This window comes from Oncorhynchus masou, chromosome 16 (assembly GCF_036934945.1).
Source record: "Oncorhynchus masou masou isolate Uvic2021 chromosome 16, UVic_Omas_1.1, whole genome shotgun sequence".
NCBI classification, from domain to species: Eukaryota; Metazoa; Chordata; class Actinopteri; order Salmoniformes; family Salmonidae; genus Oncorhynchus; species Oncorhynchus masou.
Window position 1 is genome coordinate 30,285,226 of NC_088227.1, and position 26,982 is coordinate 30,312,207.

Sequence of the window (26,982 nt, forward strand, 5' to 3'; positions counted from 1 at the left end):
GAAAAGTATCCAATTGTCATACTTGAGTAAAAGTAAAGATACCTAAATAGAAAATGACTCAAGTAAAAGTGAAAATTCTACTTGAGTAAAAGTCCAAAAGTATTTGGTTATAAAATATATTTAAGTATCCAAAGTAAAAGTATAAATAATTTTATTTATTATATTAGCAAACCAGACAGCATGATTTTCTTGTTTTTTTTAATTTATGGACAGCCAGTGGCACACTCCAACACATAATTTACAAACAAAGCATTTTTGTTTAGTGAGTCCGCCAGATCAGATGCAGTAGGGATGACCAGAGATTTTCGTGAATTAGACAATTTTCCTGTCCTTCTAAGCATTCAAAATGTAATGAGTACTTTTGGGTGTCAGGGAAAATGTATAGAGTAAAAAGTACATTATTTTCTTGAGGAATGTAGTGACGTTAAAGGAAAAGTTGTCAAAAATATAAATAGTAAAGTAAAGTACAGATACCCCCCAAAAAAAGACTTAAGTAGTACTCTAAAGTATTTTTACTTAAGTACTTTACACGGCTGGTAAATCAGGCCTACTACTGTGGTGTCTTCTGCAAACTTGATGATTGAGTTGGAGGTGTGCGTGGCCATGCAGCCATCGGTGAACAGGGAGTACAGGAGGGGGCTGAACACGCACCTTTGTGGGGCCCCTGTATTGAGGATCAGCATTGTGGAGGTGTTGTTTCCTACCTTCACCACCTGGGGGCGTCCTGTCAGGAAGTCCAGGACCCAGTTTCACAGGGCTGATTTCAGACCCAGGGCCCCAAGCTTAATGATAAGCTTGGAGGGTACTATGGTTTTGAAGGCTGAGCTGTTGTCAATGAACAGCATTCTGACATAGGTATTCCTCTTGACCAGATGGGATAGAGCAGTGTGGAGTGCGATGGATATTGCATTGTCTGTGTATCTATTGGGGCGGTATGCAAGTTGAAGAGGGTCTAGGGTGTCAGGTAAGGTGGGGGTGATATGATCCTTAACTATCTTCTCATTGCACGGTTTGTTGTTTTGAAAATTTTTAACGTCTCTGAAAAAGTGTTCTATTTAAAAAGTTTGGTTACTAGCTACCTTTAGAATTTTGATCCCGTGACACGGTTACCATCAGTTGCTGGGACCACTAATATTTGTCCAGGGATCCTGCAAACAAAAGTCTGAAGAGCTGCTTGGCATAGGAGCTAGCCTAGTTGCCAAGCTAGCAAGGTTTCCTGAAAGCTGAAAGCCATGAGGAATAACATCGTTGTGGATGACATACCAGTTTTCGAGAACTGAGCCGGATCTAAAGAGAAGGTAAAAAAAAAAAGGATCACAGAAAAGCTGCAGATGGATCATAAGAAGATTGAGGTGGAGCCACGCTCACAGGTCTGGAAAACCTGTAACCAGCCCAGGTGACAGACCCAGGCCGATAGTGACCAAATTCTTCAGGTTTAAGGGTAAAGGAAATATGGCTGTTCTGGAAAGTGTCAATAACTTGTAGAGGAACCAACATCTTCCTTAATGAGGACTACTTATTATCCAGTAACTGGAAGCTTATTATCCTAGCAATGAAAGCTGCCAGAAAGCATGAGGACATTGCTTACAGTTACTTCCGCTATGACTGGGAGGAGTGAGAGGGCTTAGTTCCAAAGGCTGGGCCTAAAATAGTGTACAAGAGATCATACAAAACGTTTTGTACTGATTCCTATGTTGAAAATGCAAAAAATATTTGTTGGTTTGATGTGTGTAATGAGGAGCATCTAGATGCTGCACTTGACGTATTTATTAAATTGTTTCTTCCAGTTATTAATAAGCATGAACCTATTAAGAAACTAACTGTTAGAACTGTTAAGGACATGTGTATTGATGTGGAATTGAAAAGCTGTATGGTGGAACAAGGCAAACGGAGTGGTGAATAAGTCTGGCTGCACATCTGATTGGTAAACTTACTGTAATTTGAGACATTGTGTGACTAAACTGAACAAAATAAATTGTGTTATGAAACCAAGATAAATGACAAACTAAACTTTAAATAAAATGATGGGCAGAAAGGCTAATTCACCTACATCTTTCATTGAATCAGATGGCTCATTTATCACAAAGCCTTTTGATGTTGCCAATTACTTTAATGACTATTTCATTAGCAAAGTAGGCAAACTTAGGCATGGAATGCCAACAACAAATTGTGAGCCATCATTTTCATGCATAAAACACCTAACAATTAAAACAATGCATTGTCATTTGGAATTCTGTAAAGTTAGTGTGGGCGAGGTGGAATAATTATTGTTGTCCATCAATAATGAGAAACCAACTGGTATTGGTTTTGACAAACTTAGATGGAAAGCTACTGAGGATGGTAGCAGACAAAATTGTCACTCCTATTTGTCATATTTTATCTGAGTCTGGAGAAAACATTTTGTCCTCATACCTGGAGGGAAGCCAAAGTCATTCCGCTACCCAAGAATGGTAGAGCACCCTTTAATGGTTCTAACAGCCAACCAATCAGCTTGCTGCAGACTCTTAGCACACTTTTGGGAAAAAATGGTGTTTGACCAGATACAGTACAATGCTATTTCTCTGTAAACAAATGAATAAAAGACTTTCAGCATGCTTATATGGAAGTGCTCTCAGCATGTACTACACTGTCACAAATGATTGATGATTGGTCTAAATGCATTTATAATAATAAGATTGTGGAAGCTATACTGTTAGATTTTAGTGCAGCCTTTGATATTATTGAGCAAAACCGATTGTTGAAAATGGCTTTTCAACCTTTTCCATATCGTGGATTCAGAGCCATCTACACTGAACAAAAATATAATCACAACATGCAACAATTTCAAAGATTTTACTGAGTTACAGTTCATCTAAGGAAATTAGTCAATTTAATTAAATTCATTAGGCCCTAATCTATGGATTTCAAATGAATGGGAATACAGATATGCATCTGTTGGGCACAGATACCTTGAAAAATAAGGTAGGGCTGTGGATCAGAAAACCAGTCAGAATCTGGTGTGACCACCATTTGCATCATGCAGCGTGACACATCTCCTTCGCAGAGAGTTGATCAGTCTGTTGATTGTGGCCTGTGGAATGTTGTCCCACTCCTTATCAATGGCTGTGCGAAGTTGCTGGGTGTTGTCGGAAACTGGAACACGCTGATGTCCATGTCGATCCAGAGCAATCAAACATGCTCAGTGGGTGACATGTCTGATGAGTATGCAGGCCATGGAAGAACTGGGACATTTTCTGCTTCCAGGAATTGTGTACAGATCCTTGAGACATGGGGCCGGGATCTCCAGCGTGCCAGTGGCCATCATAGTTGAGCATTTGCCCACTGAAGTCGGTTACGATGCCGAACTGCAGTCAGGTCAAGACCATGGTGAGGATGACGAGCACGCATATGAGCTTCCCTGAGACGGTCTTTGATAGTTTGTGCAGAAATTCTTTGGTTGTGCAAATCCACAATTTCATCAGCTGTCCAGGTGGTTGGTCTCAGACAATTCAGCAGGTGAAGAAGCAGGATGTTGAGGTCCTGGTCTGGCATGGTCTCTAAAACAACATTGGATGTGGCTTATGATAGAGAAATGAACATTCAATTCTCTAGTAACAGTTCTGGAGACATTCCTGCAGTCAGCAAGTCAACTGCACGCTCCCTCAAAACTGAGACATCTGTGGCATTGTGTTGTGTGACAACTACATTTTAGTGGCCTTTTATTGTCCCCAGTACAAGGTGCATCTGTGTAATGATCATGCTGTTTAATCAGCTTCTTGATATGCCACACCTGTCAGGTGGATGGATTATTTTGGCAAATGAGAAATGCTCACTAACAAATAAACAAATTTGTGCACAACATTTGAGAGAAATAAGCTTTTTTTACATATGAAAGATTTTTGGAATCTTTTATTTCAGCTCATGAAACATGGGACTAATCCTGTACATGTTGCGTTTATATTTTTGTTCAGTATAATAGAACACAGAGGGTTTTCTTTAATAACGTAAGCTTCTTTAATGCTAAACATGTAAATTGTGGTATACCACAGGGCAGCTCTCGTGACCATCTACTCTTTTCTATTTTTACTAATGACCTGCCACTGGCATTAAAACAAAGCCTGTTTGTCTATGTATCCTGAGTATTCAACCCTTTACGCGTCAGCAACCACAGCTATTAAAATCACTGCCACCCTAAACAAAGAGTTGCAGTCAGTTTTAGAATGGGTGGCCAGTAATAAACCAGTCCTGAACCTCTAAAACTAAGGGTATTTTATTTGATACCGTGCAAATCATCCTCTAAGTTCTAGACCTCAGCTGAATCTGATAATGAATAATGTTGCTATTGAGCAAGTTAATGAGACTAAATTACTTGGTGTTACCTTGGCTTGTAAACTGTCATGGTCAAACCCATATTGATTCAATGGTTGTAAAGACTAAGCAAGTCCTGCAGGCTATGGTTTCTGATCTTGATTATTGCCCAGTCATATGGTTAGGTGCTGCAAAGAAGGACCTAGAAAAAATGCAGCTGGCCCAGAACAGAACGACATGTCTTGCTCTTCACTGTAATCAGAGGGCAAATATCAATACTATGCATACCAGTCGCAGGCAAAAAAAGGTAGAGCAGAGACTGACTCCATCACTTCTTTTTATAAGAAACGTGTTGAAAATTCAAAATTGTTTGCATAGTCGTCTTACACACCCCCCCCCCCCACACACACACACACCACCAGGGGTCATTTCAGTCCCCAAATCCAGAAAAAAATCTAGAAAACGTACAGTATTATATAGAGCTATGATTGCATAGAACTCCCTTCTATCTCAGATTGCTTGTGAACAGAATACCTTGTTTTAAAAAAACTGATAAAGCAACACCTCATGGCACAACACCTCTCCCCTATTTGACCTAGGTAGTGTGAGTTTATGTACTGATACTGATATGTAAGCTTTGTGTGACGTTTTAACTTTATGTAGTTCGGTCCTTGAGCTGTTCTGGTCTATTAATGTTTGGTATTATGTCATGTTGTCTGAATCCCAGGAAGAGTAGCTGCTACTTTTGGAACAGCTAATGGGGATCTAATAAAAGACTAGATTCAAGGACCCAACACTGAAAACAGTTATCCTTTCACTGAGTTCAGCATGCCAGTTCCTTATTCTATACAAAGACACAAATTAGAGGTATACAAATACAACCTTGAAGGCTTGAAGGGGGGTTAGAGATTCAGAAAATAAAATATTTTGTATTAACCAGAATTCCGTAGCGGTGTGTCTTGTGGCCTCCAGAGACGCGCAGCGGTCTAAGGCACTGCATTTCAGTGCTAGCTGTGCCACTAGAGATTCTGGGTTTGAGTCCAGGCTCTGTTGCAGCCGGCCGTGACCGGGAGACCAATGGTGCGGCGCACAATTGGCCCAGCGTCATCCAGGTTAGGGGAGGGTTTGGCCGGCAGGTATGTCCTTGTCCCATCGCACACTAGTGACTCCTGTGGTGGGCCGGGCGCAGTGCACACTGACACGGTTGCCATGTGGACTGTGTTTCCTCCGACACATTAGTGAGGCTGGCTTCCAGGTTAAGTGGAAATTGTGTCAAGAAGCAGTGTGGCTTGGTTGGGTTGTGTTTCGGAGGACGCACGGCTCTCAACCTTTGCCTCTCCTGAGTCCATACGGGAGTTGCAGCGATGAGACAAGACCAACTACCAGTTGGATACCATGAAATTGGGGAGAAAAAGGGGTCAAAAAATAAATATATAAATACACAAATAAAATAAAAAATAAGTTATGTCTTGTAACAACTGATGCTATGTTAATGTTAGTGTTGGAGTTGGGTTAATGTGTGTGTGTATAGCTGTTTCATAGGTAGGCTTGAATGAAGCTGTCATGTGATGAACATCATTAACATTTTTATTAGTCACCCCAGTGAACACAACAAACATCCCCTTTACCAATATTGTGTGATTGTAAATGTACAGTCCATTAATAACCAAAGTAGCATGCATTTGGTTGTGGTGTTTATAAATAGTTATGTTTTGTTCAAGAAAGAATTGTTGTTTATGTGTGTGGTTCAACACAGCATTAATAAGATTAAAAGCAGGGAGGGACGCCTGAGTAAACTAAATTACAGGGAACTGGCAACAAGGTTCATTAAACATTTTTGGTTTAGTTCACGCCTCCAAAAAAGAACACAATAGATCGGTCCACCTCCACCCTGCAGCAGACAATGTTCCGGCTGAAGGCTAAATCCACCCAGCAAAACCCAAGCAGGTTCTCTTTGCCTTTCCATGAATCATACTAACTATACATGCCTCTAAGAACTTTCAATTCTAAACCCTTCTGAGTCACTCAAGAAATGAGAGGAAAGTGAGCAATTCAAAAGTAGTTCCCCTAATCTTGATGTAAAAATATTAGAACCAGAAAAGCAGGGAATACAACTTCAATGTGTGTGTATTGCAGACCTACATGTGTCTACTAACTTTAAAAAGAAGTCTTTCAGACAGACCTTCATGATAAAGTTCAGAGGCTTTACTGAACACTACAGAACACAAACTCTTTAACATGTAGCCACAGGTGAGACAGACAGCAGAGGATGTTAGCTATTGTCTATTGTACATCCGGCAGAGTGCAGTGACAGCTGTAGAAAAGCCTCTGACACGTGTGCTTCTGAGCCTCTCTAATCAAACACTACAGGGCTGAACCTCAACAGTCTAAAATGGCTTCCTGTCCTTGGGTCCTCTCTTTCGTCTGAACTAATTTCGAGAGAAGTGGACTGGTAAAAGCAAATACCAACACGGTGCTTTCGCATCTCATATGTTGTCAGATAATTGAAGATGAAAGATGATAGAGAAGGAGAGGATGCAGGGAGAGTAAGCCACAACAGTCGACTCTGAAGCAGCCAGAGTTCAACTCCCCTCACCGTGTATTCTGGGATCTCTTGTGTGCATACCGGACAAATGGAGACGCTGCTTATTCAAACATTCGCCATTCAGCTAGCGAGAGAGGGACAGCAGGGGGAAGTTTTACTTTTGTCTTTCTACAATGTAGTTAAGCTTACAGACAGTTGCAAAAGCAATCAGCGGTGAAAACAGGTTGATTTGGACGAGACAGCAGGTGGCTGCATTTGATCTCCCTGGTGTGGACTTGAACTACACGTCCTTGGTCCAGACAACCTGAGTCACTCAATCCTTTCAACACAGCGACACCCAGGTCAAACTCCAAACCAACAGACGCAGAACAAACAACACAGCAAACACTGCAGCCATGCCTCCATTTAATCAGGGAAGGGAGTGAGAGACAAGAGCAGGACTGACATTCCTTCACAGACTCAAGGGTGGGCACTTGCTGCCTGATTAATTTGAGTGGGTAATACAAACTGCCACAAACTGTAGAGTAGAATACTACAAATATATCCAATGCCCTAAACTGCTCCTTGTTTTTTTCTTTATCAGAAAGGTCACACTGAACCTCATCTAAAAACAAAAGTGAAGCGTCACACTTGGCTGGCTGGCTGTCTTAGCACTCGTGGATGGCCGGGCCACACCCCAAACAACAATCACACTGACGTGCATGGGAGAATCGCAATTTCATACTCCTCGTCTCCTTCTCAAAACCCATTGGAGTAGGTCGTCAGAGGGGGGACCTCTGGCTTTCTCGTCCAATGGGTTTTCAGATGGAGACAAGGAGAGCCGACACGAGGAATATGCAATTGAGATCTTCCCTCTGTCTTCTTCTAGCATTTTCTGATTTCAGTCGCTGATGTCACACCAATACCACCCTGCCTCTCCATCTGTCAAAAGATTAACTTGCCCATAGACACTGATCTAAGATCAGCTTTGCAGTCCCCCACTCTAATGGTTAAGGTTAAGGAGCAGGTAAACTCAAATCAAACTTTATTTGCCACATGAGCCGAATACAAGTGTAGACTTTGTGAAATGCTTACTTACAAGCCCTTAACGAACTGTGCAGTTCAAGAAGAAGAAAATATTTACCAAGTAGACTAAAACATAAAGTAATAATAAAAAGTAACACAATAAGAATAACTGATACTAGATCAGGGCGAGCTGCCAGCCAGGTTGGTTGGGGCCTTTTGTGTGGTTGACACCCTATTCCCTATACAGGTCACACAAGCATGAAGGATGACATCACTCTCCAGCCCAGTCGCCAAGCAAGTTCTCATTGGTGTGAACTGAAATGCATTACAGTACACTTGCCAACAGATTTGCCAATACAGTAACTTACTTTGAGCAACTATGAGAATGATAAAATGTGACTGACCCCCCCTTGCCTTATGTATTATTTAAATCTGTGATTCTATATAGTTATACAGGTCAACGTACATACTCAAACACACAGAGTTGTTTGTTCTTGAGGACAAAGCCTAGTTTGAATGACCCACATCAATCAGATTATCTATTTGCTATGTACACAAGTGTCAGTCAGTTTCATAGTCGATGTCTTTCAACTGTGGTCATTTGAAGGGAATCGCCTAAGTGGTGGGGTTCAATATATCAATCTTCCAGCAGTCTCCTATGTTCTCAAACCAACACCAACTTTAGGACTCACTTTGCTTAAAACTTCAAGTTTGACTAAGGATGAAGAAACAGAGTTCCAAAACAGAACCCCTTAGAAATTCACAAAAGAACACGTCCCTAAATGTCCAAAAAGCACTTTGGGTTGAATACAGCAGAGACTCCTAGTACAGTATTCTAATGATGGACTAAGAAATACAGTCTTGAGGTAGGCCTGGAAAGTTGGACCTAAGCTACCTAACAATCACGACCCTGAAACCAGAGATCTTATCATCACTTATTCACAGCCAGTGACTCACAAGCACAACGGAAACACACCAAACTGACTTCACAGTTCACACATCAACTTTCCCCCCCCCTTCTAAATCTTATAAACAGCCAAATTTCACTTCCTCTTTCGTGACATTTTAAATCCTTTAGGCAAGTACATGCTCAGTGATAATGTGAAATGTTGCAGGGTTCATATTGAAAAAGCTCCACTTCCATGTTGATCTGGATACATATTTTTATTATTTCATCAGCATAGCAAATGGAACAAAAATAATTAAACAAAGCATTTTCATATCTATAACTTATCAACAGAACATGTAGTCTTGTCTGACTGCATGAAGAGCTGTACAACTGATGTGAATGGATTAAACGAACTGAGCAGGAGGCCCCATTTACTGGAGAGCAGAGCACCATGGAAGTGGTGTTGGATTGAAAAGTAAACACTTGCTTACTTGGGCCCAAGAGTCAGTCAGAAAGAGTCAGTGTGCACTTTTAGTCAAGGGGCCCTATAGTATTGTGTTTCCCCCCATCCCCTTGTGGATAGGGTAGTCATTCCCACCCCTAGTGAAGACTTAACTATGAGGGTGCTTTCCACCACACTGTCTGTCTTTCTGTTGGTGCACCTGTAACTCAGGGCTTCCCAAAAGGCAGCCGGAACTACAAATACTAAACTGGAAATGGAAGCTCTTAGAAGATTAGAGGCAAAAAGAGATCAGTGGTAACAGATTCTGACCCAAAACAGAACAAAAATACAATGATATCCATCCATGTCGCAGTGTCCATGGTGTCTTCTCAGAAAACCTCCCTAGCAGACATGGGATGGAATCACTGTTTAAGGAATTAAGTACTAAACACATTTTCCTCAATCATCTCAACCATTTTGTACAATCAATCAAAAGTGAAAACAGTACTTCTTCATGAGGTCCTTACATGTCTGTAATACATATTTTTAACTCTTTAAAAACCATGGTGGTAGTTTGGAACCATGAGAACTGATATGTGGAATCTGTCCCTTGGTTTCCGGCGCAGATATGAGCGGGTAACATCCACACAGGGGCATTGGCCTTTCCCATCCTTTGGGTGGAAATTGGGTCATGAGAATACTGTATGAAAACTGAATAGAAGGCTGTCTGTAATGTATCTATAACTGAGGGACAAAAAATAGCACACCCTAACCCTGAACCCTGCCACCGCAGAAATAAATCATACAAGAGGAAAAAAAACATTTAATCTACATCTTTCAGAGCTTCTGAAAATAATATTTTGTGAATTATTGAGTGATTAGACTGAGTTCAGTATACTAGAGTCAAAGTGAACAAAAAAAAGAAAGAAAAGCCAGCCAAAAATAATTGCATTTTGTTTATAAAAAACATGGGTTATAGGGGCATCATTCACCATTATCAAAAAAAATAATAATGGAGGATTATAATCAAACTTCTCTTTTATATAGGCCTACTCATCTGAGAAGTTATGTTATTCATTCATTGCCTCAGGTTGTCATTTTTTTCCCCATCTGTTGTTCATTTCACTTCTTCTCTTTTTGCTTGTTATTGTAACTAAACAGTCCAGGCTGAGCATAGAAGTGATGAACATTAAGATTTGTAATTTGAGGTGAGCCAGGTGAGACCCTCGTATAGTCCATCACCGGTGGAAGCACACGAGGGCTGAACGTACCAATTCCTATCTCTGATCCGGGTCAGGCCCAGCTTCTCCTGGATCTCGTGGGGCTTCATGGCGTCAGGCAGGTCCTGCTTATTGGCAAAGATCAGGATGATGGCATCCCGCATCTCCCGGTCATTGATGATCCGGTGGAGCTCCTGGCGGGCCTCGTCTATCCGGTCCCTGTCGGCGCAGTCCACCACAAAGATGAGGCCCTGAGTGCCAGTGTAGTAGTGCCTCCACAGCGGCCGGATCTTGTCCTGGCCCCCCACGTCCCACACGTTGAACTTAACGTTCTTGTAGGTGACCGTCTCCACGTTGAAGCCCACTGTTGGGATGGTGGTGACAGACTGGCCCAGCTTCAGTTTGTAGAGGATGGTGGTCTTGCCAGCAGCATCAAGTCCAAGCATCAATATCCTCATCTCCTTGTTGCCAAAGATCTTCGAGAGCATTTTCCCCATCTTGTAGGCTGTGCATAAATATTACTTCCTTGGGGAAAAAAAAAAGTAAATTACTTCCCTATGATTTCAAGAGAGCAGCAATGGTTCTTAAAAATAAAACAGATTTTTGTTTCTAATGCTGTAGCAGGTTGCCCGACAGCATAAATCCACGTGACAGTCTATAAGTGGTGGATTGACAAATATAAATTAAGGTAGCAGTTACAAAAGTTAGTTCCAGATAACGTTTCACTTGTGTCTAGAACGACGGTCAATCGATGGAAAATGATCCACTGAAAGATACAAATATCCCGTTACACTAAAAGCTGTCAAAAATAGCTGGGTGCTAGCCTATTCGAGGGGATTCAAAGGGAAATTGAAGTGCTCGAAAATTGGGCGTCTCAGTGCACGGAAGAGGGTGGGGAAATATTTTCATAATCTACAACACTCCGATTCAAACACTTTCTCTTTGATTAAAACGATTAGCGCACAGTCATCTTTAAATCCCAATTTCAGTTCCCGGTGCGTAGGCCTACCTTTGTGTTTTTAATAATGTAGAGAGAGAAATACAAAAATATATACAGCCTAATAGTTGCGTTTATGAAATTAGGCCCTCTCAAAAGCCCGTGGTAAATCCGACTTCCTCCTTGTCTGCCGGCTGTCCACTTGCCCTTATTCCAATCGGCGGATTCAAAAGAACGATTCTATTCAGTAGTTCATTGTAACAGAGACAGATAAAATCACCCCCGGTCGTATCTTCGCCAGGACATCCAGGTCTAGAATGCTCAAAAGGTCATTGATTCCTCCGACTTTCAGCTCTTCCTCTCTCCCTATAACACAGGAGCGGAGCGCTTCAGAAAAGGGAGGGGTGTCAGACAGACAGAGCACAACTTTAATCGGCTACCGTTCTGTCTAAAGCGCATTATTCTAGGCTGAAAATAGCGCGTAATATAAATCAAAAGCTTTCACAAAAAGAGCCACGTTGGAAAATGTGATAGGTACCTGCAACTGCGGCAACCCCCCGGTCCCCCAGGTTAGTTATCCCTGCTCTTGCCTCTCTACCTCTCTACAGTCGTTCAGTTACAGCGTTGGCAGTGCTGTGTTACCGGAAAAGGTGCGGACCCAGATCACCCGCCACTTCCTCTCGATTGCTCATGCACAGATGCACTACGCCATTTGGCATGCGCACACGGAGAGACTCAGCAGCAAACCGATCATATGATAGTTGAAATGGACGCCATTTCAGCTCTGTGTCGCTCCGCGTTTTGTCTGTCTCGAAACTAAATTTTAAAAATGCTGTAGTTTCTTTGGTATTATCAAGGAATATCTCGTGTGTAATGATAGAAAACAACACGTTTTAAATGTGTCTTGTGATTCTCTGTTTCTGTGTTTTATACATCGAGAAACTGATCTCCCTATTGTTTACGTCATTTTCATCGTCTGCTCATTATATGACGTCGTGATTGTTCATTGGCTGTAACGTGAGAATTTGCAATGCCCAGATTGAGAGAATGCAGGTAATTTTTCCATTTGTAAACTTGTTTTTAAATGCTGTATTTGAGCTCTTCCTTTAGCAACAGCAACGGCATCAATAATAAGGCAACAATAAGCACAATAGTATACCATATATATCACGGGCAGCTGGTGGCACCTTAATTGGGGAGGATGGGCTCCTAGTCATGGCAGGAATGGAATGGTATCAAGCACATTAAACACATGGTTCCATGTATTTAAAACAATTCCGTTCACTCCATTCCAGCCATTATTAGCCATCCTCCCCTCACCAGCCTCCTGTGAATTATAATTTTCTTAACATTACAGTACAAACAGACAACTTGTGGATATGAGATACATTTAGTATTTGGTTCATAAAGCCTTTAGAATTTTTTTGAAATCATGATCAGAGTCAGGGTCTTATTCACCAAGTACATTCACACACACATACTCAGAATTGTACTTAGTGATATGGTGCTGCTAGTGATAGATTAAGAGACAGAATACAGACTGCGGAGGTTAAACAAAGTTTACATGCATTATAAACAACTAGCTAGAGTGAGCATAGTGCTATAAGAATTAGCAGATATACAAATATACAGTGGGTATACAGTTGATATACAGTGGATGTACAAATTTACAGTATCAGTATGAATCAGTGGAGGCTGCTGAGGGGAGGATGGCCATTACCATGAGCCCATCCCCCCAATTAAGGTGCCACCAACCTCCTGTGGTATGAATATATCTAAATGCAGAGAGATTAACAGAGTGCAATTGAAGTATAGCCCGTGGGAAGAAACTTTTTAGGTGGCGGGAGGTTTTGGTCATGAGGGACCTGAACCGCCTGCCAGAGGGGAATTTTTGAAGGAGGGGGTGACTGGTGTGGGATGGGCCTGCAGTGATCTTTCCTGCACGCTTCCTTGTCCTGGAGTTGTGCAGGACCTCGATGGAGAGAAGATGGCAGCCGATGACCCTCTCTACAGCTGAAGTCCACAAACAATATCCTTGCATATATACATGCATATATACACCAAATATATATACTAAGAATGCTATGTACAGCAGCAGATATATGTATATATTACAGTAAGCTATGTCAAGAATCCAGTATTTAAATATGCAATGTGTTTAAACAGTGTAACAAAAATGTCATATATTGGAATGAGGTATGTGAAAAATACAGTATGCACAGTAAAACTTTTCACTGTAAATGTACCACATTATAGTGGCACCAGGGATGCCAGCTTAATGCTGTCATTTTGCTTTAGTACTATTTTTCTTACTGTAAAAACATATTGTAAATGTACAGTGGTTTACAGTGTGAAGAACAATATAAAGAAACGGTCCAGTGTTTAATGTCTCTATAATGTCTGTGTGTGTGTGTTTGTGAGTATGGGCGTATGCGTGTGTATGACTGCATATGTGAGTACAGGGGTCTGCTTGTGTATGAGGTGTATGTGTGTGTGTGTGTGTGTGTGAGAGAGAGAGCTTGTGTATCTGTTTTGTGTGAGGGAGTCTATCTTTGTCTCTTACTACAGGAGATTGTGTGATGGCTGTTCAACAGGCTGATGGTCTGGAGATAGAAGCTGTTTTTCAGTCTTTCGGTCCCGGCTTTGATGCACCTGTACCTTCTCTGTCTGCTAGGTGGTAGAAGAGTGAACAGACCGTGACTCGGGTGGCTGAGGTCCTTGATGCTTTTCTTGTCCTTCCTTTGACACTGAGTGCTGTAAATGTCCTGGAAGGCAGGCAGCATGCCCCTGGTGATGCGTTTGGCTGACCACACCACCCTCTGGAGAGCCATTCATTTGAGGGCGGTGCAGCTGCCATACCAGGTGGTGATGCAACCAGACAGAATGCTTCCAATCACACATAGGCTATTGATGGATTTATATGTTGCCTACATTTACATTATTCTACCCTGCATTGTTAAATTCAATGCTAAATGATGATGTAAAATAGTGTCAAACTATTTACAGGAATGTTATTCTCCTATCCAATGGTAACTTTCACCTTTTGTGTAAATCAGTGACTGCAGCCTCTACTAGCTACAGTTGTTGGATTCATTACAGACAGACACAAATAGCTGGATAAATTTAAGAAACAAGGCCAGAGGGGGTGTGGTATATGGCCAATATACCACGGCTAAAGGCTGTTCTTATGCACGACACAATGCAATGCGGAGTGCCTGGACACAGCCTTTATAGCCAAGGTATATTGGCCATATACCACAAACCCCCAAGGTGCCTTATTGCTATTATAAACTGGTTACCAACATAAATAGAGCAGTAAAAATACATGTTTTGTCATACCTATGGTATACAGTCTGTAATAAACTGGTGGTTCCCGAGCCCTAATGCTGATTGGCTGACAGCTGTGGTATATCAGACTGTATACCATGGGTATAACAAAACATGTATTTTTACTGCTCGAATTATGTCGGTAACCAATATATTACGTTGGTAAGCCATGGTATATTTAAGCAATAAGGCACCTCGGGGGTTTGTGGTATGTGGCCAAAATACCAAGGCTAAGGGCTGTGTCCAGGCACTCCGTGTTGCGTTGTGCATAAAACAGCCCTTAGCAGTGGTATATTGTCCATATACCACACTTCCTCGGGCCTTATTGCTTAAATATACCACAGCTTTCAGCCAATCGGCATTCAGGGCTCGAACCCAGTTTATACCATTCTTGGTTACGTTGTAGTGGACCCACCCGCATGACACTACAGTACGCATGTGCGTCTACTGTGCCTTTCCTGGAAGTTGTCGCTGGAGAATGAGAGTAGAAACGCGGCTACATGTTGTTGGTTAGATTAGGTTGAAGTATCTGAAATACGCATTTGTCTCATCTAATTTCCATGGAAGATACTGGTAAGTTGTCGCAAACCTCTTTGCGCAAATGTTGTATTTAATTTTGCGAATTTACAAGTTCGGTTGCTGTAACGACGTGAAGATGGTAGACGTGCGCGGTCTGGCAAGCTAGCTAACTAGGCCCAAACCGAGGCAAGGTTGAAGCCTCAACTTTAAGACCATTATTTGGGATTAGAATGAAACTGTCGCCTTTCCCTAGTTACAATCTTTATCACAACACGCAGTAACGTTACTAAAGTTTTATTTTCGAGGATACCTACAGAGTGTATCTAGTTTGGTAATTCAAACATCTAGCTACGCTAGCTAGCTAACGTTATTGAGTGTGTACTGACCAATGATGTAGCTAGCTAGTTAAATGCTGACTGCAGTAGGTTGCTAAACCAATTTTACAACTGTGTGCCGATCTTGAATGATGACCAAAAGCTCTAACTATTGCAAAAAAATTGTCTAACTAGATAGCTACTGAAATAACTAGCTAACCAATTGATTGACCGGATTAAATGTTGTTTAACTAGATACATAACGTGCTACAATCACCAGCATGCTCACCTGTAGTCAGCTAGCTAGCATGCTATACAACTCACTGCTCAGTGTATCTCTTAACAAGTCAACAGATGCGGTCAGAGTGAGGATTCTTTGGCTCAAGGTTATTTGAATAATCCCAATTGAGTTTGATTTGAATGGTTTAGGTTAATATCTGGAGCACGTATGATAAATACATTTAGCTTAACGTTACCTATCTAGTCATATCTGGATACGTGGGCACATTTGTATCAGCCATACAGATTTGATTGAATGTCAAACCTTGGTTGATAAGGATTTTTTTCGTGCATTAGTAGATATGTCCAAAGAACCCACAATAACCCAGTTATGTCAATATTGTCTGGATCCACTCACGATTCTAAAACGCTTTACTGTAAGCCAAAGCGAATAATTACCCTCAACCCTTTTTGATGTTGTGTTGTTGATTGATGTGCAACCTGTGTCCCTTTCCAAACCTGCATCTTTCAGACGAGCCCATGACGGGGATGTTGGACACAGACAGCTCTGAGAGTGGGGACTCCCCAGCCATGGAGGGCAATGGAGATGGCTTCCTCCCAGACCTGCCTGTCCTCACGCACCCTGCTGAATGGACCATGGACCAGGTCAGTGGTGAAAATAGACAGGTTTGCTCTGGGAAATTGAGAAATGCCTCTGAGCGTAATCACAAAGACAATTCCCTGTCATCATTACTCTAAACACCACATAGCCAATGTCATGTTTTTTTGCTTGCAGTCCGAGTATACCACAATGCTTTCAACTTTAAATAAGGTTGTCGTTTCAAGCAGTGCCCTTTGTCTACTTTTCTTTCTACCAGGTTCCCCCTGACAACCTCACCACAGTTATCCACGACACTGACTCAGAGTCAGATCAGTCATCACCGGAGGTAATCAAGCAGCACCAGGACCAGCAGTCTGATCTGGGATCAGTTGAACAAGCAGTGCAGCACTTCCAGCTAGCGAGTGCCAAGCTCTTCCAAGAGGAGGATTCAGATGATCAGTTTTGTTCTCCCCAGGTAGAACAACAGAACCAAATGGAAGCTTCGTCAGAAGAAGAAAGCAAGGATGGACCGAACAACCAAGAGGATGCCACAGAGTCTCTAATGCAGGGTGAGAAGATGTCAGAGGCTGTAGAACAGCAACAAGATCCAGCCCAAGCCCAGCCGCCAATGGTTGCGGAAGATGGAAGCCCAGCTAACATGGAGCTGGAAGAATCCAAAGAGATGACCGAGCAGGGGGAACCTGTTGAGGTACCAGCTGAGGAACCAGCTGTCCCCACAGAGCCCCTCATCCCTGCTGAATATGAGAAGCTGGCTAAAGGGTGTGAGGAGAACCCTGAAGACTTCAATGGTTGGGTCTACCTACTGCAGTATGTGGAGCAAGAGGTGAGCGTGGAGAAGTCCTGGAATTTTTATGTGGACCCTTGTATCGTGAATAGGTGTAATCTGCTCTCATAGTCTTCTGTATTGAAAACTTCATTTTACTTCATGCAACTAAACCTGATTGATTAAAGGGTTAGATCAGGGCTCCAACACTGTTCCTGGAGAGCCGCTGTTTTTCTTCTCCAACCTTAATCCATCACATCCGATTCTAAAAATCAGCTGGTGTAGTCAGTGTTATCAAGGACTCCTTGGGATATCCCTACCCTAAACCCTTACCTAACCCTTTCACCTTTCAACTTCAATGTGGTAGGGACGTCCTACGGATCGCAGATAGCATGGATGCAACAGGAGAGTAGCTCTCCCGGAACAACATTGGAGAGCCTGTGGTTCGATGAACATGTGGCTTGATTTGGTTAAAGTCACATTGATAAAAATTGTCTGTCAGGAAGCAAGTTATAATTGATATGTTTTCCTCAGAATCATCTCGGTGTTGTGAGAAAGGCGTTTGATGCGTTTTTCCTGCACTACCCCTACTGCTACGGCTACTGGAAGAAGTTTGCTGACACTGAGAAGAAGCATGGCAATGTGCAGGTGGCAGAGGAGGTAAGTGTGAAATGAGCATGTATTTTGCCACAGATGGGCTGATGTTGTCAATAGTGTAAATGGACGTCTCCGCCTATCCTCTGTGTTGATCTGAAAGGACTTGCCAGGGTTAGTTTGTTCTGTCTGCTTTGTTCTCTCTACTTTTTGGGTCCTTGCTGTGGCAGTCATCGGCTTTTGTCTGTCTCATTCACCAATGTCCTTTTGTCTCCTGTCTCCAGGTGTACCGGCGAGGTGTGCAGGCCATCCCCCTCAGTGTGGATCTGTGGCTTCACTACATGTCCTTCATCAAGGACAACGCTGACCATGAAGACCCAGAGACACCAGGACGCATTAGAGCGTGAGTAAAGATCCTTGTCGTCACTGAAAAGTGAGAGACTGAATCCCACTCACCTCAACACGCACTCCTGTAAAAGCTTTGTGCTTGGTGACACTTCAACAATCAAAACGACATGTCTTGACATTGTATTTATTCCATAATCTTTTCAGGTCATAGGACATTGTTAATCATGTAGTCTATGTTCTTTCCCACAGTGCGTATGAGCATGCTGTGTTGGCAGCAGGGACAGACTTCCGCTCTGACCGTCTATGGGAGGCCTACATCAACTGGGAGATGGAGCAGGAGAAACTGGCTAACGTCACGGCCATCTACGACCGCATCCTGGGCATCCCCACCCAGCTCTACTCACAGCACCTCCAGAGGTACGAGGGTCAGCTCATTCACAATGGGTTTTGATAAATCATCCATGAGGGTTATGGTTATAGAATTAATACAAAGTGCTTGGAGACACTAACCCTGGCAATTCAATTTGTAAACTCACGGCTGCCTGGTGTTATGATGCAATAATTTCCATGGTCATTTGGGATGCTCTCTACTGATGCTGGATTGTCATGGAAATGTCTAATGATGCTAACTGATCTGGCTCATGGACTGTATTTGTTTTAACGTCAGTTGAATTGACTCAACCAGTCACAGCACAGATTGAAGGGTCTATGCAAACTCTGCATCCTTGTGACTCCCAGCAATTGAAGTTGACATTTTAAAATGTTATGGATAGGGCGGTCCCAAGGATCCCAGAAAGTACTGACTTAGATTTAAGGGTATACCTGCTTTTACTTTCTGTCAATGGTACTCTCAAAATGTTGCCAGTCCACCCATTGTGCCATCATTGACTTGAATGGGGACGTCCGTTCTAATCATTCTATTTCTGTTATGGTCAACATCTCGAGTAGTGGGTAGCTAAGAGAAATCAAATAATTAACACTGGCAATAGTTGTACACTTGTCAGCCACACTCACTTTCGGGCATGCTATGGCAACTGCTTAGCTTTCGATGGCAAGGTGCTACAGAGGGTAGTTCGTACGGCCCAGTACATGACTGGGGCCGAGTTCCCTGCCATCCAGGACCTCTATACCAGGCGGTGTTAGAGGAAGGCTGTAAAAAATTTCAGCCCCCAGCAACCCAGGTCATAGACTGTTCTCTCCGTTACCGCATGGCAGGATCCTGAACCGCTTCTATCCCCAAGCCAAAAGAATGACGAATAGTTATCCAAACACCTACCCGGACTATCTGCATTGACCCTTTATGCACTAACTATTTTGACTCATCACATACTTTGCCTTTTACTGTTTATGTATCCTGTTGCCTAGTCACTTTCCCTCTACCTATATCTATATATCTACTTCAGTGACCTACCCCTGCATATTGACTCTACTGGTACCCTGTGTGTATATAACCAAGTTATTGTTGCTCATTGTGTATTTATTTCTTGTTATTTTTAATATTTTTCTATCTACATTGTTGGTAAGAGTCCGTAAGTAAACCTTTCACTGTTCGTCTACTCCTGTTTAAGAAGCATGTGACAAATACAATTTGATTTGATTTTGACTTCTCTGGTAGTAGTTTTGTGATGTATTGAATGTCTCTTTTCAGGTTCAAAGAGCATGTGCAGAACAACAACCCCAAACACTTCCTGTCAGAGGAGGAGTTTGTCCAACTGAGGGTGGAGCTAGCCAAAGCCAACGTAGCAGCTGCAGCCAATGGGGAAGGAGAGGAAACAACACCTGCCGACGAGCTCCCGCCAGGCACCGAAGACCTCCCAGATCCTGCAAAGGTACGACTCCACCTCCTCACCCTCGAGGAGGGGTTGATATGCCACAACATGCCAGAGAGTTAGGAAAGAGGCCCTCGCCTCAACATCATCCTTGGAGAGAAACACAAATCTGTGCAGGTTTGAAGAGGTGTCTTTCCGTCAGCAGCCAAGCCAATGAGTACGTGGGGGATTCAAGTTGGCTTCATCCAGTCAGGGACTCGACTTAAAGTGGGTCAGGAATGGATGGATCGTGGGCCGGCTGGCCAAGTCGGGTGACCCCTCGTCCTTTCCAGTCCCCAGCACCAGGGCTGGCCTACAGGCAGGGTGCATACGGTACATACCCTGCCCCGGGTCGGGCCTCGGTCCCTGGGTCGGCCCCCTCGCCTTCGACAGGCAGGGCCCCTGCTAGTCTCTGGCTTTCTCGGCCTCATGGTGATGTAAATAATCTTGGAAGCTGGACATGCAGTTTGCACATCAGTGGAGAATGAGATTGTTACGAGATTGTTTTAAAGTGAAGTGAGAAGGTTAACATTGAGTGTCTTGTGTTCTGTGTAGAGAGTGACGGAGATTGAGAACATGCGACACAAGGTGATCGAGTCACGCCAGGAGGTGTTCAACCAAAACGAGCAGGAGGTCAGCAAACGCTGGGCCTTCGAGGAAGGGGTGAGTACTGGCACTTTTTAATGATCAGAATATCATCCAATTATATTTCATATTGCTAAAAGGAATAGTTCACATACCTCTAAAGTGGGCTTTGTCAAGCTGGGTTGAAATTGAATGGGATGGTGCCACTCTTTATTTGGGATTGAGGACGCCAGATGTTTACAAAGTAGATGGAATAGGATGTATAAAAATATCGGACAACTGTTGATTTTGGGGTGAACTATCGCTAATTCTCCAAAGTGGTTATTTTTTGTCCTTGCACCATTTTGAATGCTCCGTTTCTCCTCTCCCCCTGTAGATAAAACGCCCCTACTTCCATGTCAAAGCCCTGGAGAAGACCCAGCTCAGCAATTGGAAGGAGTACCTGGACTATGAGATTGAAAACGGCACTCCAGAACGTGTGGTCGTTCTGTTCGAACGCTGCCTCATCGCCTGTGCTCTTTACGAGGACTTCTGGACAAAGGTAACCCAACCCTTAACCGTTGACACCTCAAAAATAATGAACCCCCCCGCACTTCCCCTATCAACGATTTCATCACTTCCTGACAACAGTAAATCGTCCTGCACATCTCTTCTTTGCGTGTATCGTTGATCTGTGACTCACTGTATCTGTTGTATTAGGGGATGGCCAGCTTTGCCACACAAGATTTGACTCCAGCATTTGCCAACTACTACGTTGCATCTTCTCCGTCTCCCACTACCTTACAGAAACTTATCTTATTGGTTCCATGAAGGTGCTGATGGGTTTACAAAGAACATTTCTAAAAACACGATCTTGTCAATGAAGAAATTCACTGGTTGAGTAAACTGGAAATGGGTGTTTAAAATGTTGTCGTCCCCACCCCCTCCTCGTCTTCTCTCCCCACCTTCTTTCCATCCACCCCATCCCCCTATTCCTCCAACCCTCCTCTCTTGCTTCTCTGAAGTATGCAAAATATATAGAAGGCTACAGCATTGATGGAGTAAGACATGTGTACAAGAAGGCGTGTACCGTCCACCTGACCAAGAAGCCCAACATTCACCTGCTGTGGGCTGCGTTTGAGGAGCAACAGGGTGAGTGGTGTTTCTGGATCCCTCTTGACTTCACATGTCATTAGACCTTTAGCAGATGCTCTTGTCTGAAGTGATTTACAAACAGGTACATTCAAATGAAGCTGAGCCAATCACGTAATACACGTTCAAAATGATTGGTAGCCTCTGTCTACAAAAATAGTTAGAAACATTCAACCCAGAAGTGGAACTGAGTTTCTGTCATTTGTTTCCTTGCAGGGAACATAGCGGAGGCGCGCCGTATCCTGAAGGCTCTGGAGGCTACGGTACCAGCCCTAGCTATGGTGCGTCTGCGGCGGGTCAGCCTGGAGCGGCGCCACGGCAACCTGGAGGAGGCGGAGGCCCTGCTGAGGGAGGCGATTGCGGCGGGGAAGAACACCAGTGAGACGTCGTTCTATGCCGTGAAGCTGGCCCGGCAGCTGCTGAAGGTGCAGAGAAGCCTCGCCAAGGCCCGCAAGGTGCTGCTGGATGCCATTGACAAGGACCAGGTAAGAGCACAAAACTAGATGAGGAATGGAGTCACTTGGTACAGGATCTTGATATTGAGATGTGTTATTGAGACGCATGGTGCCAAAGGGACTTTGATTTGGAGAAACCATTTGAGTTCATCATTAATCTGCTTTGTGTGTGCGCCTCTCCCAGGCCAGTGCTAAACTGTATCTGAACCTGCTGGAATTGGAGTACAGTGGGGACGTGCAGCAGAACGAAGCGGACATCTTGGCCTGCTTCGACCGTGCCCTGAGCAGCCCGCTACCCCTCGACTCCCGTCTCACCTTCTCTCAGCGCAAGGTTGAGTTCCTCCAGGACTTTGGCAGCGACATCAACAAGTCAGTTCACCTGCAGTACCTACTTTCAAATCAAATTTTATTTGTCACATACACATGGTTAGCAGATGTTAATGCGAGTGTAGCGAATTGCTTGTGCTTCCGACAACGCAGTAATAACCAACAAGTAATCTAACTAACAATTCCTAAACTCCTGTCTTATACACAGTGTAAGGGGATAAAGAATATGTACATAAGGATATATGAATGAGTGATGGTGCAGAGCAGCATAGGCAAGATACAGTAGATGGTATCGAGTACAGTATATACATATGAGATGAGTATGTAAACAAAGTGGCATAGTTAGTGGCTAGTGATACATGTATTACATAAGGATGCAGTCGATGATACAGAGTACAGTATGTACGTATGCATATGAGATGAATAATGTAGGGTAAGTAACATTATATAAGGTAGCATTGTTTAAAGTGGCTAGTGATATATTTACATTTCCCATCAATTCCCATTATTAAAGTGGCTGGAGTTGAGTCAGTGTCAGTGTGTTGGCACCAGCCACTCAATGTTAGTGGTAGCTGTTTAACAGTCTGATGGCCTTGAGATAGAAGCTGTTTTTCAGTCTCTCGGTCCCAGCTTTGATGCACCTGTACTGACCTCGCCTTCTGGATGATAGCGGGGTGAACAGGCAGTGGCTCGGGTGGTGGATGTCCTTGATGATCTTTATGGCCTTCCTGTAACATCGGGTGGTGTAGGTGTCCTGGAGGGCAGGTAGTTTGCCCCCGGTGATGCGTTGTGCAGACCTCACTACCCTCTGGAGAGCCTTACGGTTGAGGGCGGAGCAGTTGCCGTACCAAGCGGTGATACAGCCCGCCAGGATGCTCTCGATTGTGCATCTGTAGAAGTTTGTGAGTGCTTTTGGTGACAAGCCGAATTTCTTCAGCCTCTTGAGGTTGAAGAGGCGCTGCTGCGCCTTCTTCACGATGCTGTCTGTGTGAGTGGACCAATTCAGTTTCTGTGATGTGTATGCCGAGGAACTTAAAACTTGCTACTCTCTCCACAACTGTTCCATCAATGTGGATAGGGGGGTGTTCCCTCTGCTGTTTCCTGAAGTCCACAATCATCTCCTGAGTGTGAGGTTATTTTCCTGACACTACACTCCGAGGGCCCTCACCTCCTCCCTGTAGGCCGTCTCGTCGTTGTTGGTAATCAAGCCTACCACTGTTGTGTCGTCCGCAAACTTGATGATTGAGGCGTGCGTGGCCACGCAGTCGTGGGTGAACAGGAGAGGGCTCAGAACGCACCCTTGTGGGGCCCCAATGTTGAGAATCAGCGGGGAGGAGATGTTGTTACCTACCCTCACCACCTGGGGGCGGCCCGTCAGGAAGTCCAGTACCCAGTTGCACAGGGCGGGGTCGAGACCCAGGGTCTCGAGCTTGATGATGAGCTTGGAGGGTACTATGGTGTTGAATGCCGAGCTGTAGTCGATGAACAGCATTCTCACATAGGTATTCCTCTTGTCCATATGGGTTAGGGCAGTGTGCAGTGTGGTTGAGATTGCATCGTCTGTGGACCTATTTGGGCGGTAAGCAAATTGGAGTGGGTCTAGGGTGTCAGGTAGGGTGGAGGTGATATGATCCTTGACTAGTCTCTCAAAGCACTTCATGATGACGGAAGTGAGTGCTACGGGGCGGTAGTCGTTTAGCTCAGTTACCTTAGCTTTCTTGGGAACAGGAACAATGGTGGCCCTCTTGAAGCATGTGGGAACAGCAGACTGGTATAGGGATTGATTGAATATGTCCGTAAACACACCAGCCAGCTGGTCTGCGCATGCTCTGAGGGCGCGGCTGGGGATGCCGTCTGGGCCTGCAGCCTTGCGAGGGTTAACACGTTTAAATGTTTTACTCACCTCGGCTGCAGTGAAGGAGAGACCGCATGTTACCGTTGCAGGCCGTGTCAGTGGCACTGTATTGTCCTCAAAGCGGGCAAAAAAGTTATTTAGTCTGCCTGGGAGCAAGACATCCTGGTCCGTGACTGGGCTGGATTTCTTCCTGTAGTCCGTGATTGACTGTAGACTTTCAAATACAATGAATGAATGTTTCATGACCAGTGTTCAAATTAGTCTGAAAGACTGCCCTTTCCACTTGGAGCTACAATATGCACTTTTCTGGGCGACCCAACCAAATTCACATTGACCTGTGATTTATAGATCTGTCATTCTCATTGAAAGCAAGTTTAAGAAGCGGTAGATCTGTTGCACTTGCTATGCTTCCCGTTACGTTTTTGTGTCGTTACTTTCGGTTTAGTACACCAGCTGAACTTTATTTTTGGTTATGGAAAAGATATTTCACAGCGGTTTTGGATAGTGCAATGATTCTCTAAGCCGCGCGTCAAACTCATTCCACGGAGGGCAGTGTCTGCGGGTTTTCGCTCCTCCCTGATGAATTAAAATCACTAATTAGTAAGGAACTACCTTCACCTGGTTGTCTAGGTCTTAATTGAAAGGGAGAAAAAAAAAACTGCAGACACTAGGCCATCATGGAATGAGTTTGAAACCCCTAGTCTACACTATGCTTGTTTTGTCACAAACTGAAATTGGGTGAACTAAAATTCTTGCAACCAGGAAATGGCAGAGCGTTTTCTGCATAGTGAGTCATTTTAATCTCAACCGTGTATTATTTTTAACCCTCACAGGTTAGTGACTGCGTACGATGAACACCAGAAGCTTCTGAAAGAAAACGAGTCGGCAAAGAGGAAAGCAGAGAATGGGTAAGATTTCAGTTTGTTTACTTCCCTCGGCTTAACATTGACGTCATTGAGTACAAAACAATAGGATTGGTAGGACACTTCATAGCAGGTTGTGAATCACCATGCTTGAATTGGTTATTTGGGTGCTCTTGATTGACCTGAACCTGTTCCTTTGTGTCCCTGCAGCTCACAGGAAACCGAATCGAAGAGACAGCGTACAGACGAGCACTCAAGCTCAGGGCACATGATGCAGGGAGATGTGCAGGGTAACAACTCTGCCTACAACTACAACTGGTACCAGGTGAGTCCTATGACCTACTGTTTTACACCCAATTAATGTTGCAGTGAGCAATATACCCAGTTTATTAGGTATACCACCCCGTTCATGAAAATGGTTCGTTCCGGCAGACAGTCATGTGGCCATGGCTTGCTATATAAAGCAGGTAGACGGGCATCAAGGCATTCAGTTACTGTTCGATTTTAAATGGGCAAAACGATTGACCTAAGCAACTGAGCCTGGTATGATTGTCAGTGCCAAGCGCACCTGTTCCAGTAAATCCGAAAAAGGCCGGCCTCCTGGGATTTTCACACACATGTCAAGGGTTTCCTGTGAAAACCTTCCCGTCAGCAGCAGTCCTGTGGGAGAAAACAGCTTGTTGATGAGTGAGGTCGAAGAAGAATGGCATGAATCGTGCAAGCTAGCAGGCAGGCCACAAACAGGCAAATAACGGAGCAGTACAACAGTGGTGTGCAGAACGGCATCTCGGAACGCACAACTCGTCGACCCTCGTCACGGATGGGCTATTGCAGCAAGCAGAAGTCCCCACCGGGTTCTACTCCTATCAGCTAAAAACAAGGACATTTGAGGAATGGAAAACCATTCCCTCGTCCGATGAATCCCGGTTCCTGTTGGGTCAGTTTGATGGCAGAGTCAGGATTTGGCTTAAGCAGAAGGAGTCTATGGCACCATCCTGCCTGGTGTCAACAGTATAGGCTGTGATAGTGTTGCACTATTCTCTTCATCACCTAACGCTAGAATGAGATGTTTCTAAGTATTTGAAGGAATGCCAACTAATGCTGTCTTTCTTTTGCTTTCCTTCTACAGCAACAGTACAACAACTGGGGACAGAACTCCTGGGGACAGTACAACCAGTATTCCCAGCAGTATAACCAGTACTACCCCCCTCCACCCACATAAGGTCTTGCAGACAGAAAGGGAGATGAGAGGAAGCATCTTTCTACCCAGCCCAATTGCTCATCTCAGATAGCCCCGCCTCCTGTGTGACGTTATTTGTTTCAATTGGCCATTAGATTGGCACATTTACTGTCATCACCATTGTCATTCATTGGCTGGCTGCTTTTTGTGTTGCTTGCGCATGTTGATGCTGACTTCATTAATTTTCTCAGTTGAAAAAAGCAATGATGTTTTCAATTTTTTGATTGACTGCATAATTTGGTTCCTCTTCGATATCTCAGTGGGGGTAATCTAGTTATGTTTGATACAGATTATATATTTGTATGGAGGTAGTGGTACCAGCTATGCTCCTCCCTGAGCCTCTTCTCTGCTTTCCTAAAATGTGAGATTTTTAAGATGGTTTTTGTTTTCTGGGACAAAAACAGAAATGAATGGAAATGTTTGTTTATTTCATAATAAAGAGATGAATATCATATTTCATGTTTTGTTATTCCCTGAATTAACCCGTATTTGTACGATATTAACGTCACCGCAATTGCGGCTAAATTAAACCAAACGGGAACATATTGAAGAGTTCATATGTAACCAATCATGTAGATACTCATGGCGCGGTATAAGGTGTGGCCGAGCTAAAAAGCTGATTCTGTTTACTGTCTACATCCAGCAGTTGAAACAGTAGGATGTATCATATCATTACATGTTTCTGTA

The 26,982-nt window shown here is 43.6% G+C and overlaps 2 protein-coding genes across 8 annotated transcripts; one reads left to right on the forward strand and one right to left on the reverse strand.

Annotated features, from left to right (window-relative positions):
* Positions 1–8,982: 8,982 nt before the first annotated feature.
* On the reverse strand, positions 8,983–11,989 carry LOC135557817 (ADP-ribosylation factor 6-like). 7 transcript variants are annotated; one of them, XM_064991454.1, is made up of 3 exons: positions 11,864–11,989; positions 11,606–11,691; positions 8,983–10,909 (listed from the first exon to the last, which is right to left on the reverse strand). In XM_064991454.1, the coding sequence occupies exon 3, from the start codon at positions 10,883–10,885 to the stop codon at positions 10,358–10,360; it is 528 nt and encodes a 175-aa protein (XP_064847526.1). In that variant the 5' UTR covers positions 10,886–10,909; positions 11,606–11,691; positions 11,864–11,989; the 3' UTR covers positions 8,983–10,357. The 7 variants fall into 7 exon arrangements, with proteins under 7 accessions (XP_064847526.1, XP_064847522.1, XP_064847524.1 ...); XM_064991450.1 differs by having other exon boundaries at positions 8,983–10,913; XM_064991452.1 differs by having other exon boundaries at positions 11,398–11,691.
* Positions 11,990–15,084: 3,095 nt separating this feature from the next.
* On the forward strand, positions 15,085–26,749 carry LOC135557818 (pre-mRNA-processing factor 39-like). Its single transcript, XM_064991457.1, has 15 exons — positions 15,085–15,225; positions 16,237–16,370; positions 16,583–17,149; positions 17,624–17,749; positions 17,968–18,086; positions 18,281–18,448; positions 19,680–19,860; positions 20,395–20,502; positions 20,801–20,965; positions 21,429–21,555; positions 21,772–22,040; positions 22,195–22,379; positions 25,026–25,100; positions 25,266–25,380; positions 26,185–26,749. Exons 1-15 carry the CDS (start codon positions 15,213–15,215, stop codon positions 26,275–26,277), a joined length of 2,445 nt encoding a protein of 814 aa, XP_064847529.1. The 5' UTR covers positions 15,085–15,212; the 3' UTR covers positions 26,278–26,749.
* Positions 26,750–26,982: the final 233 nt, after the last annotated feature.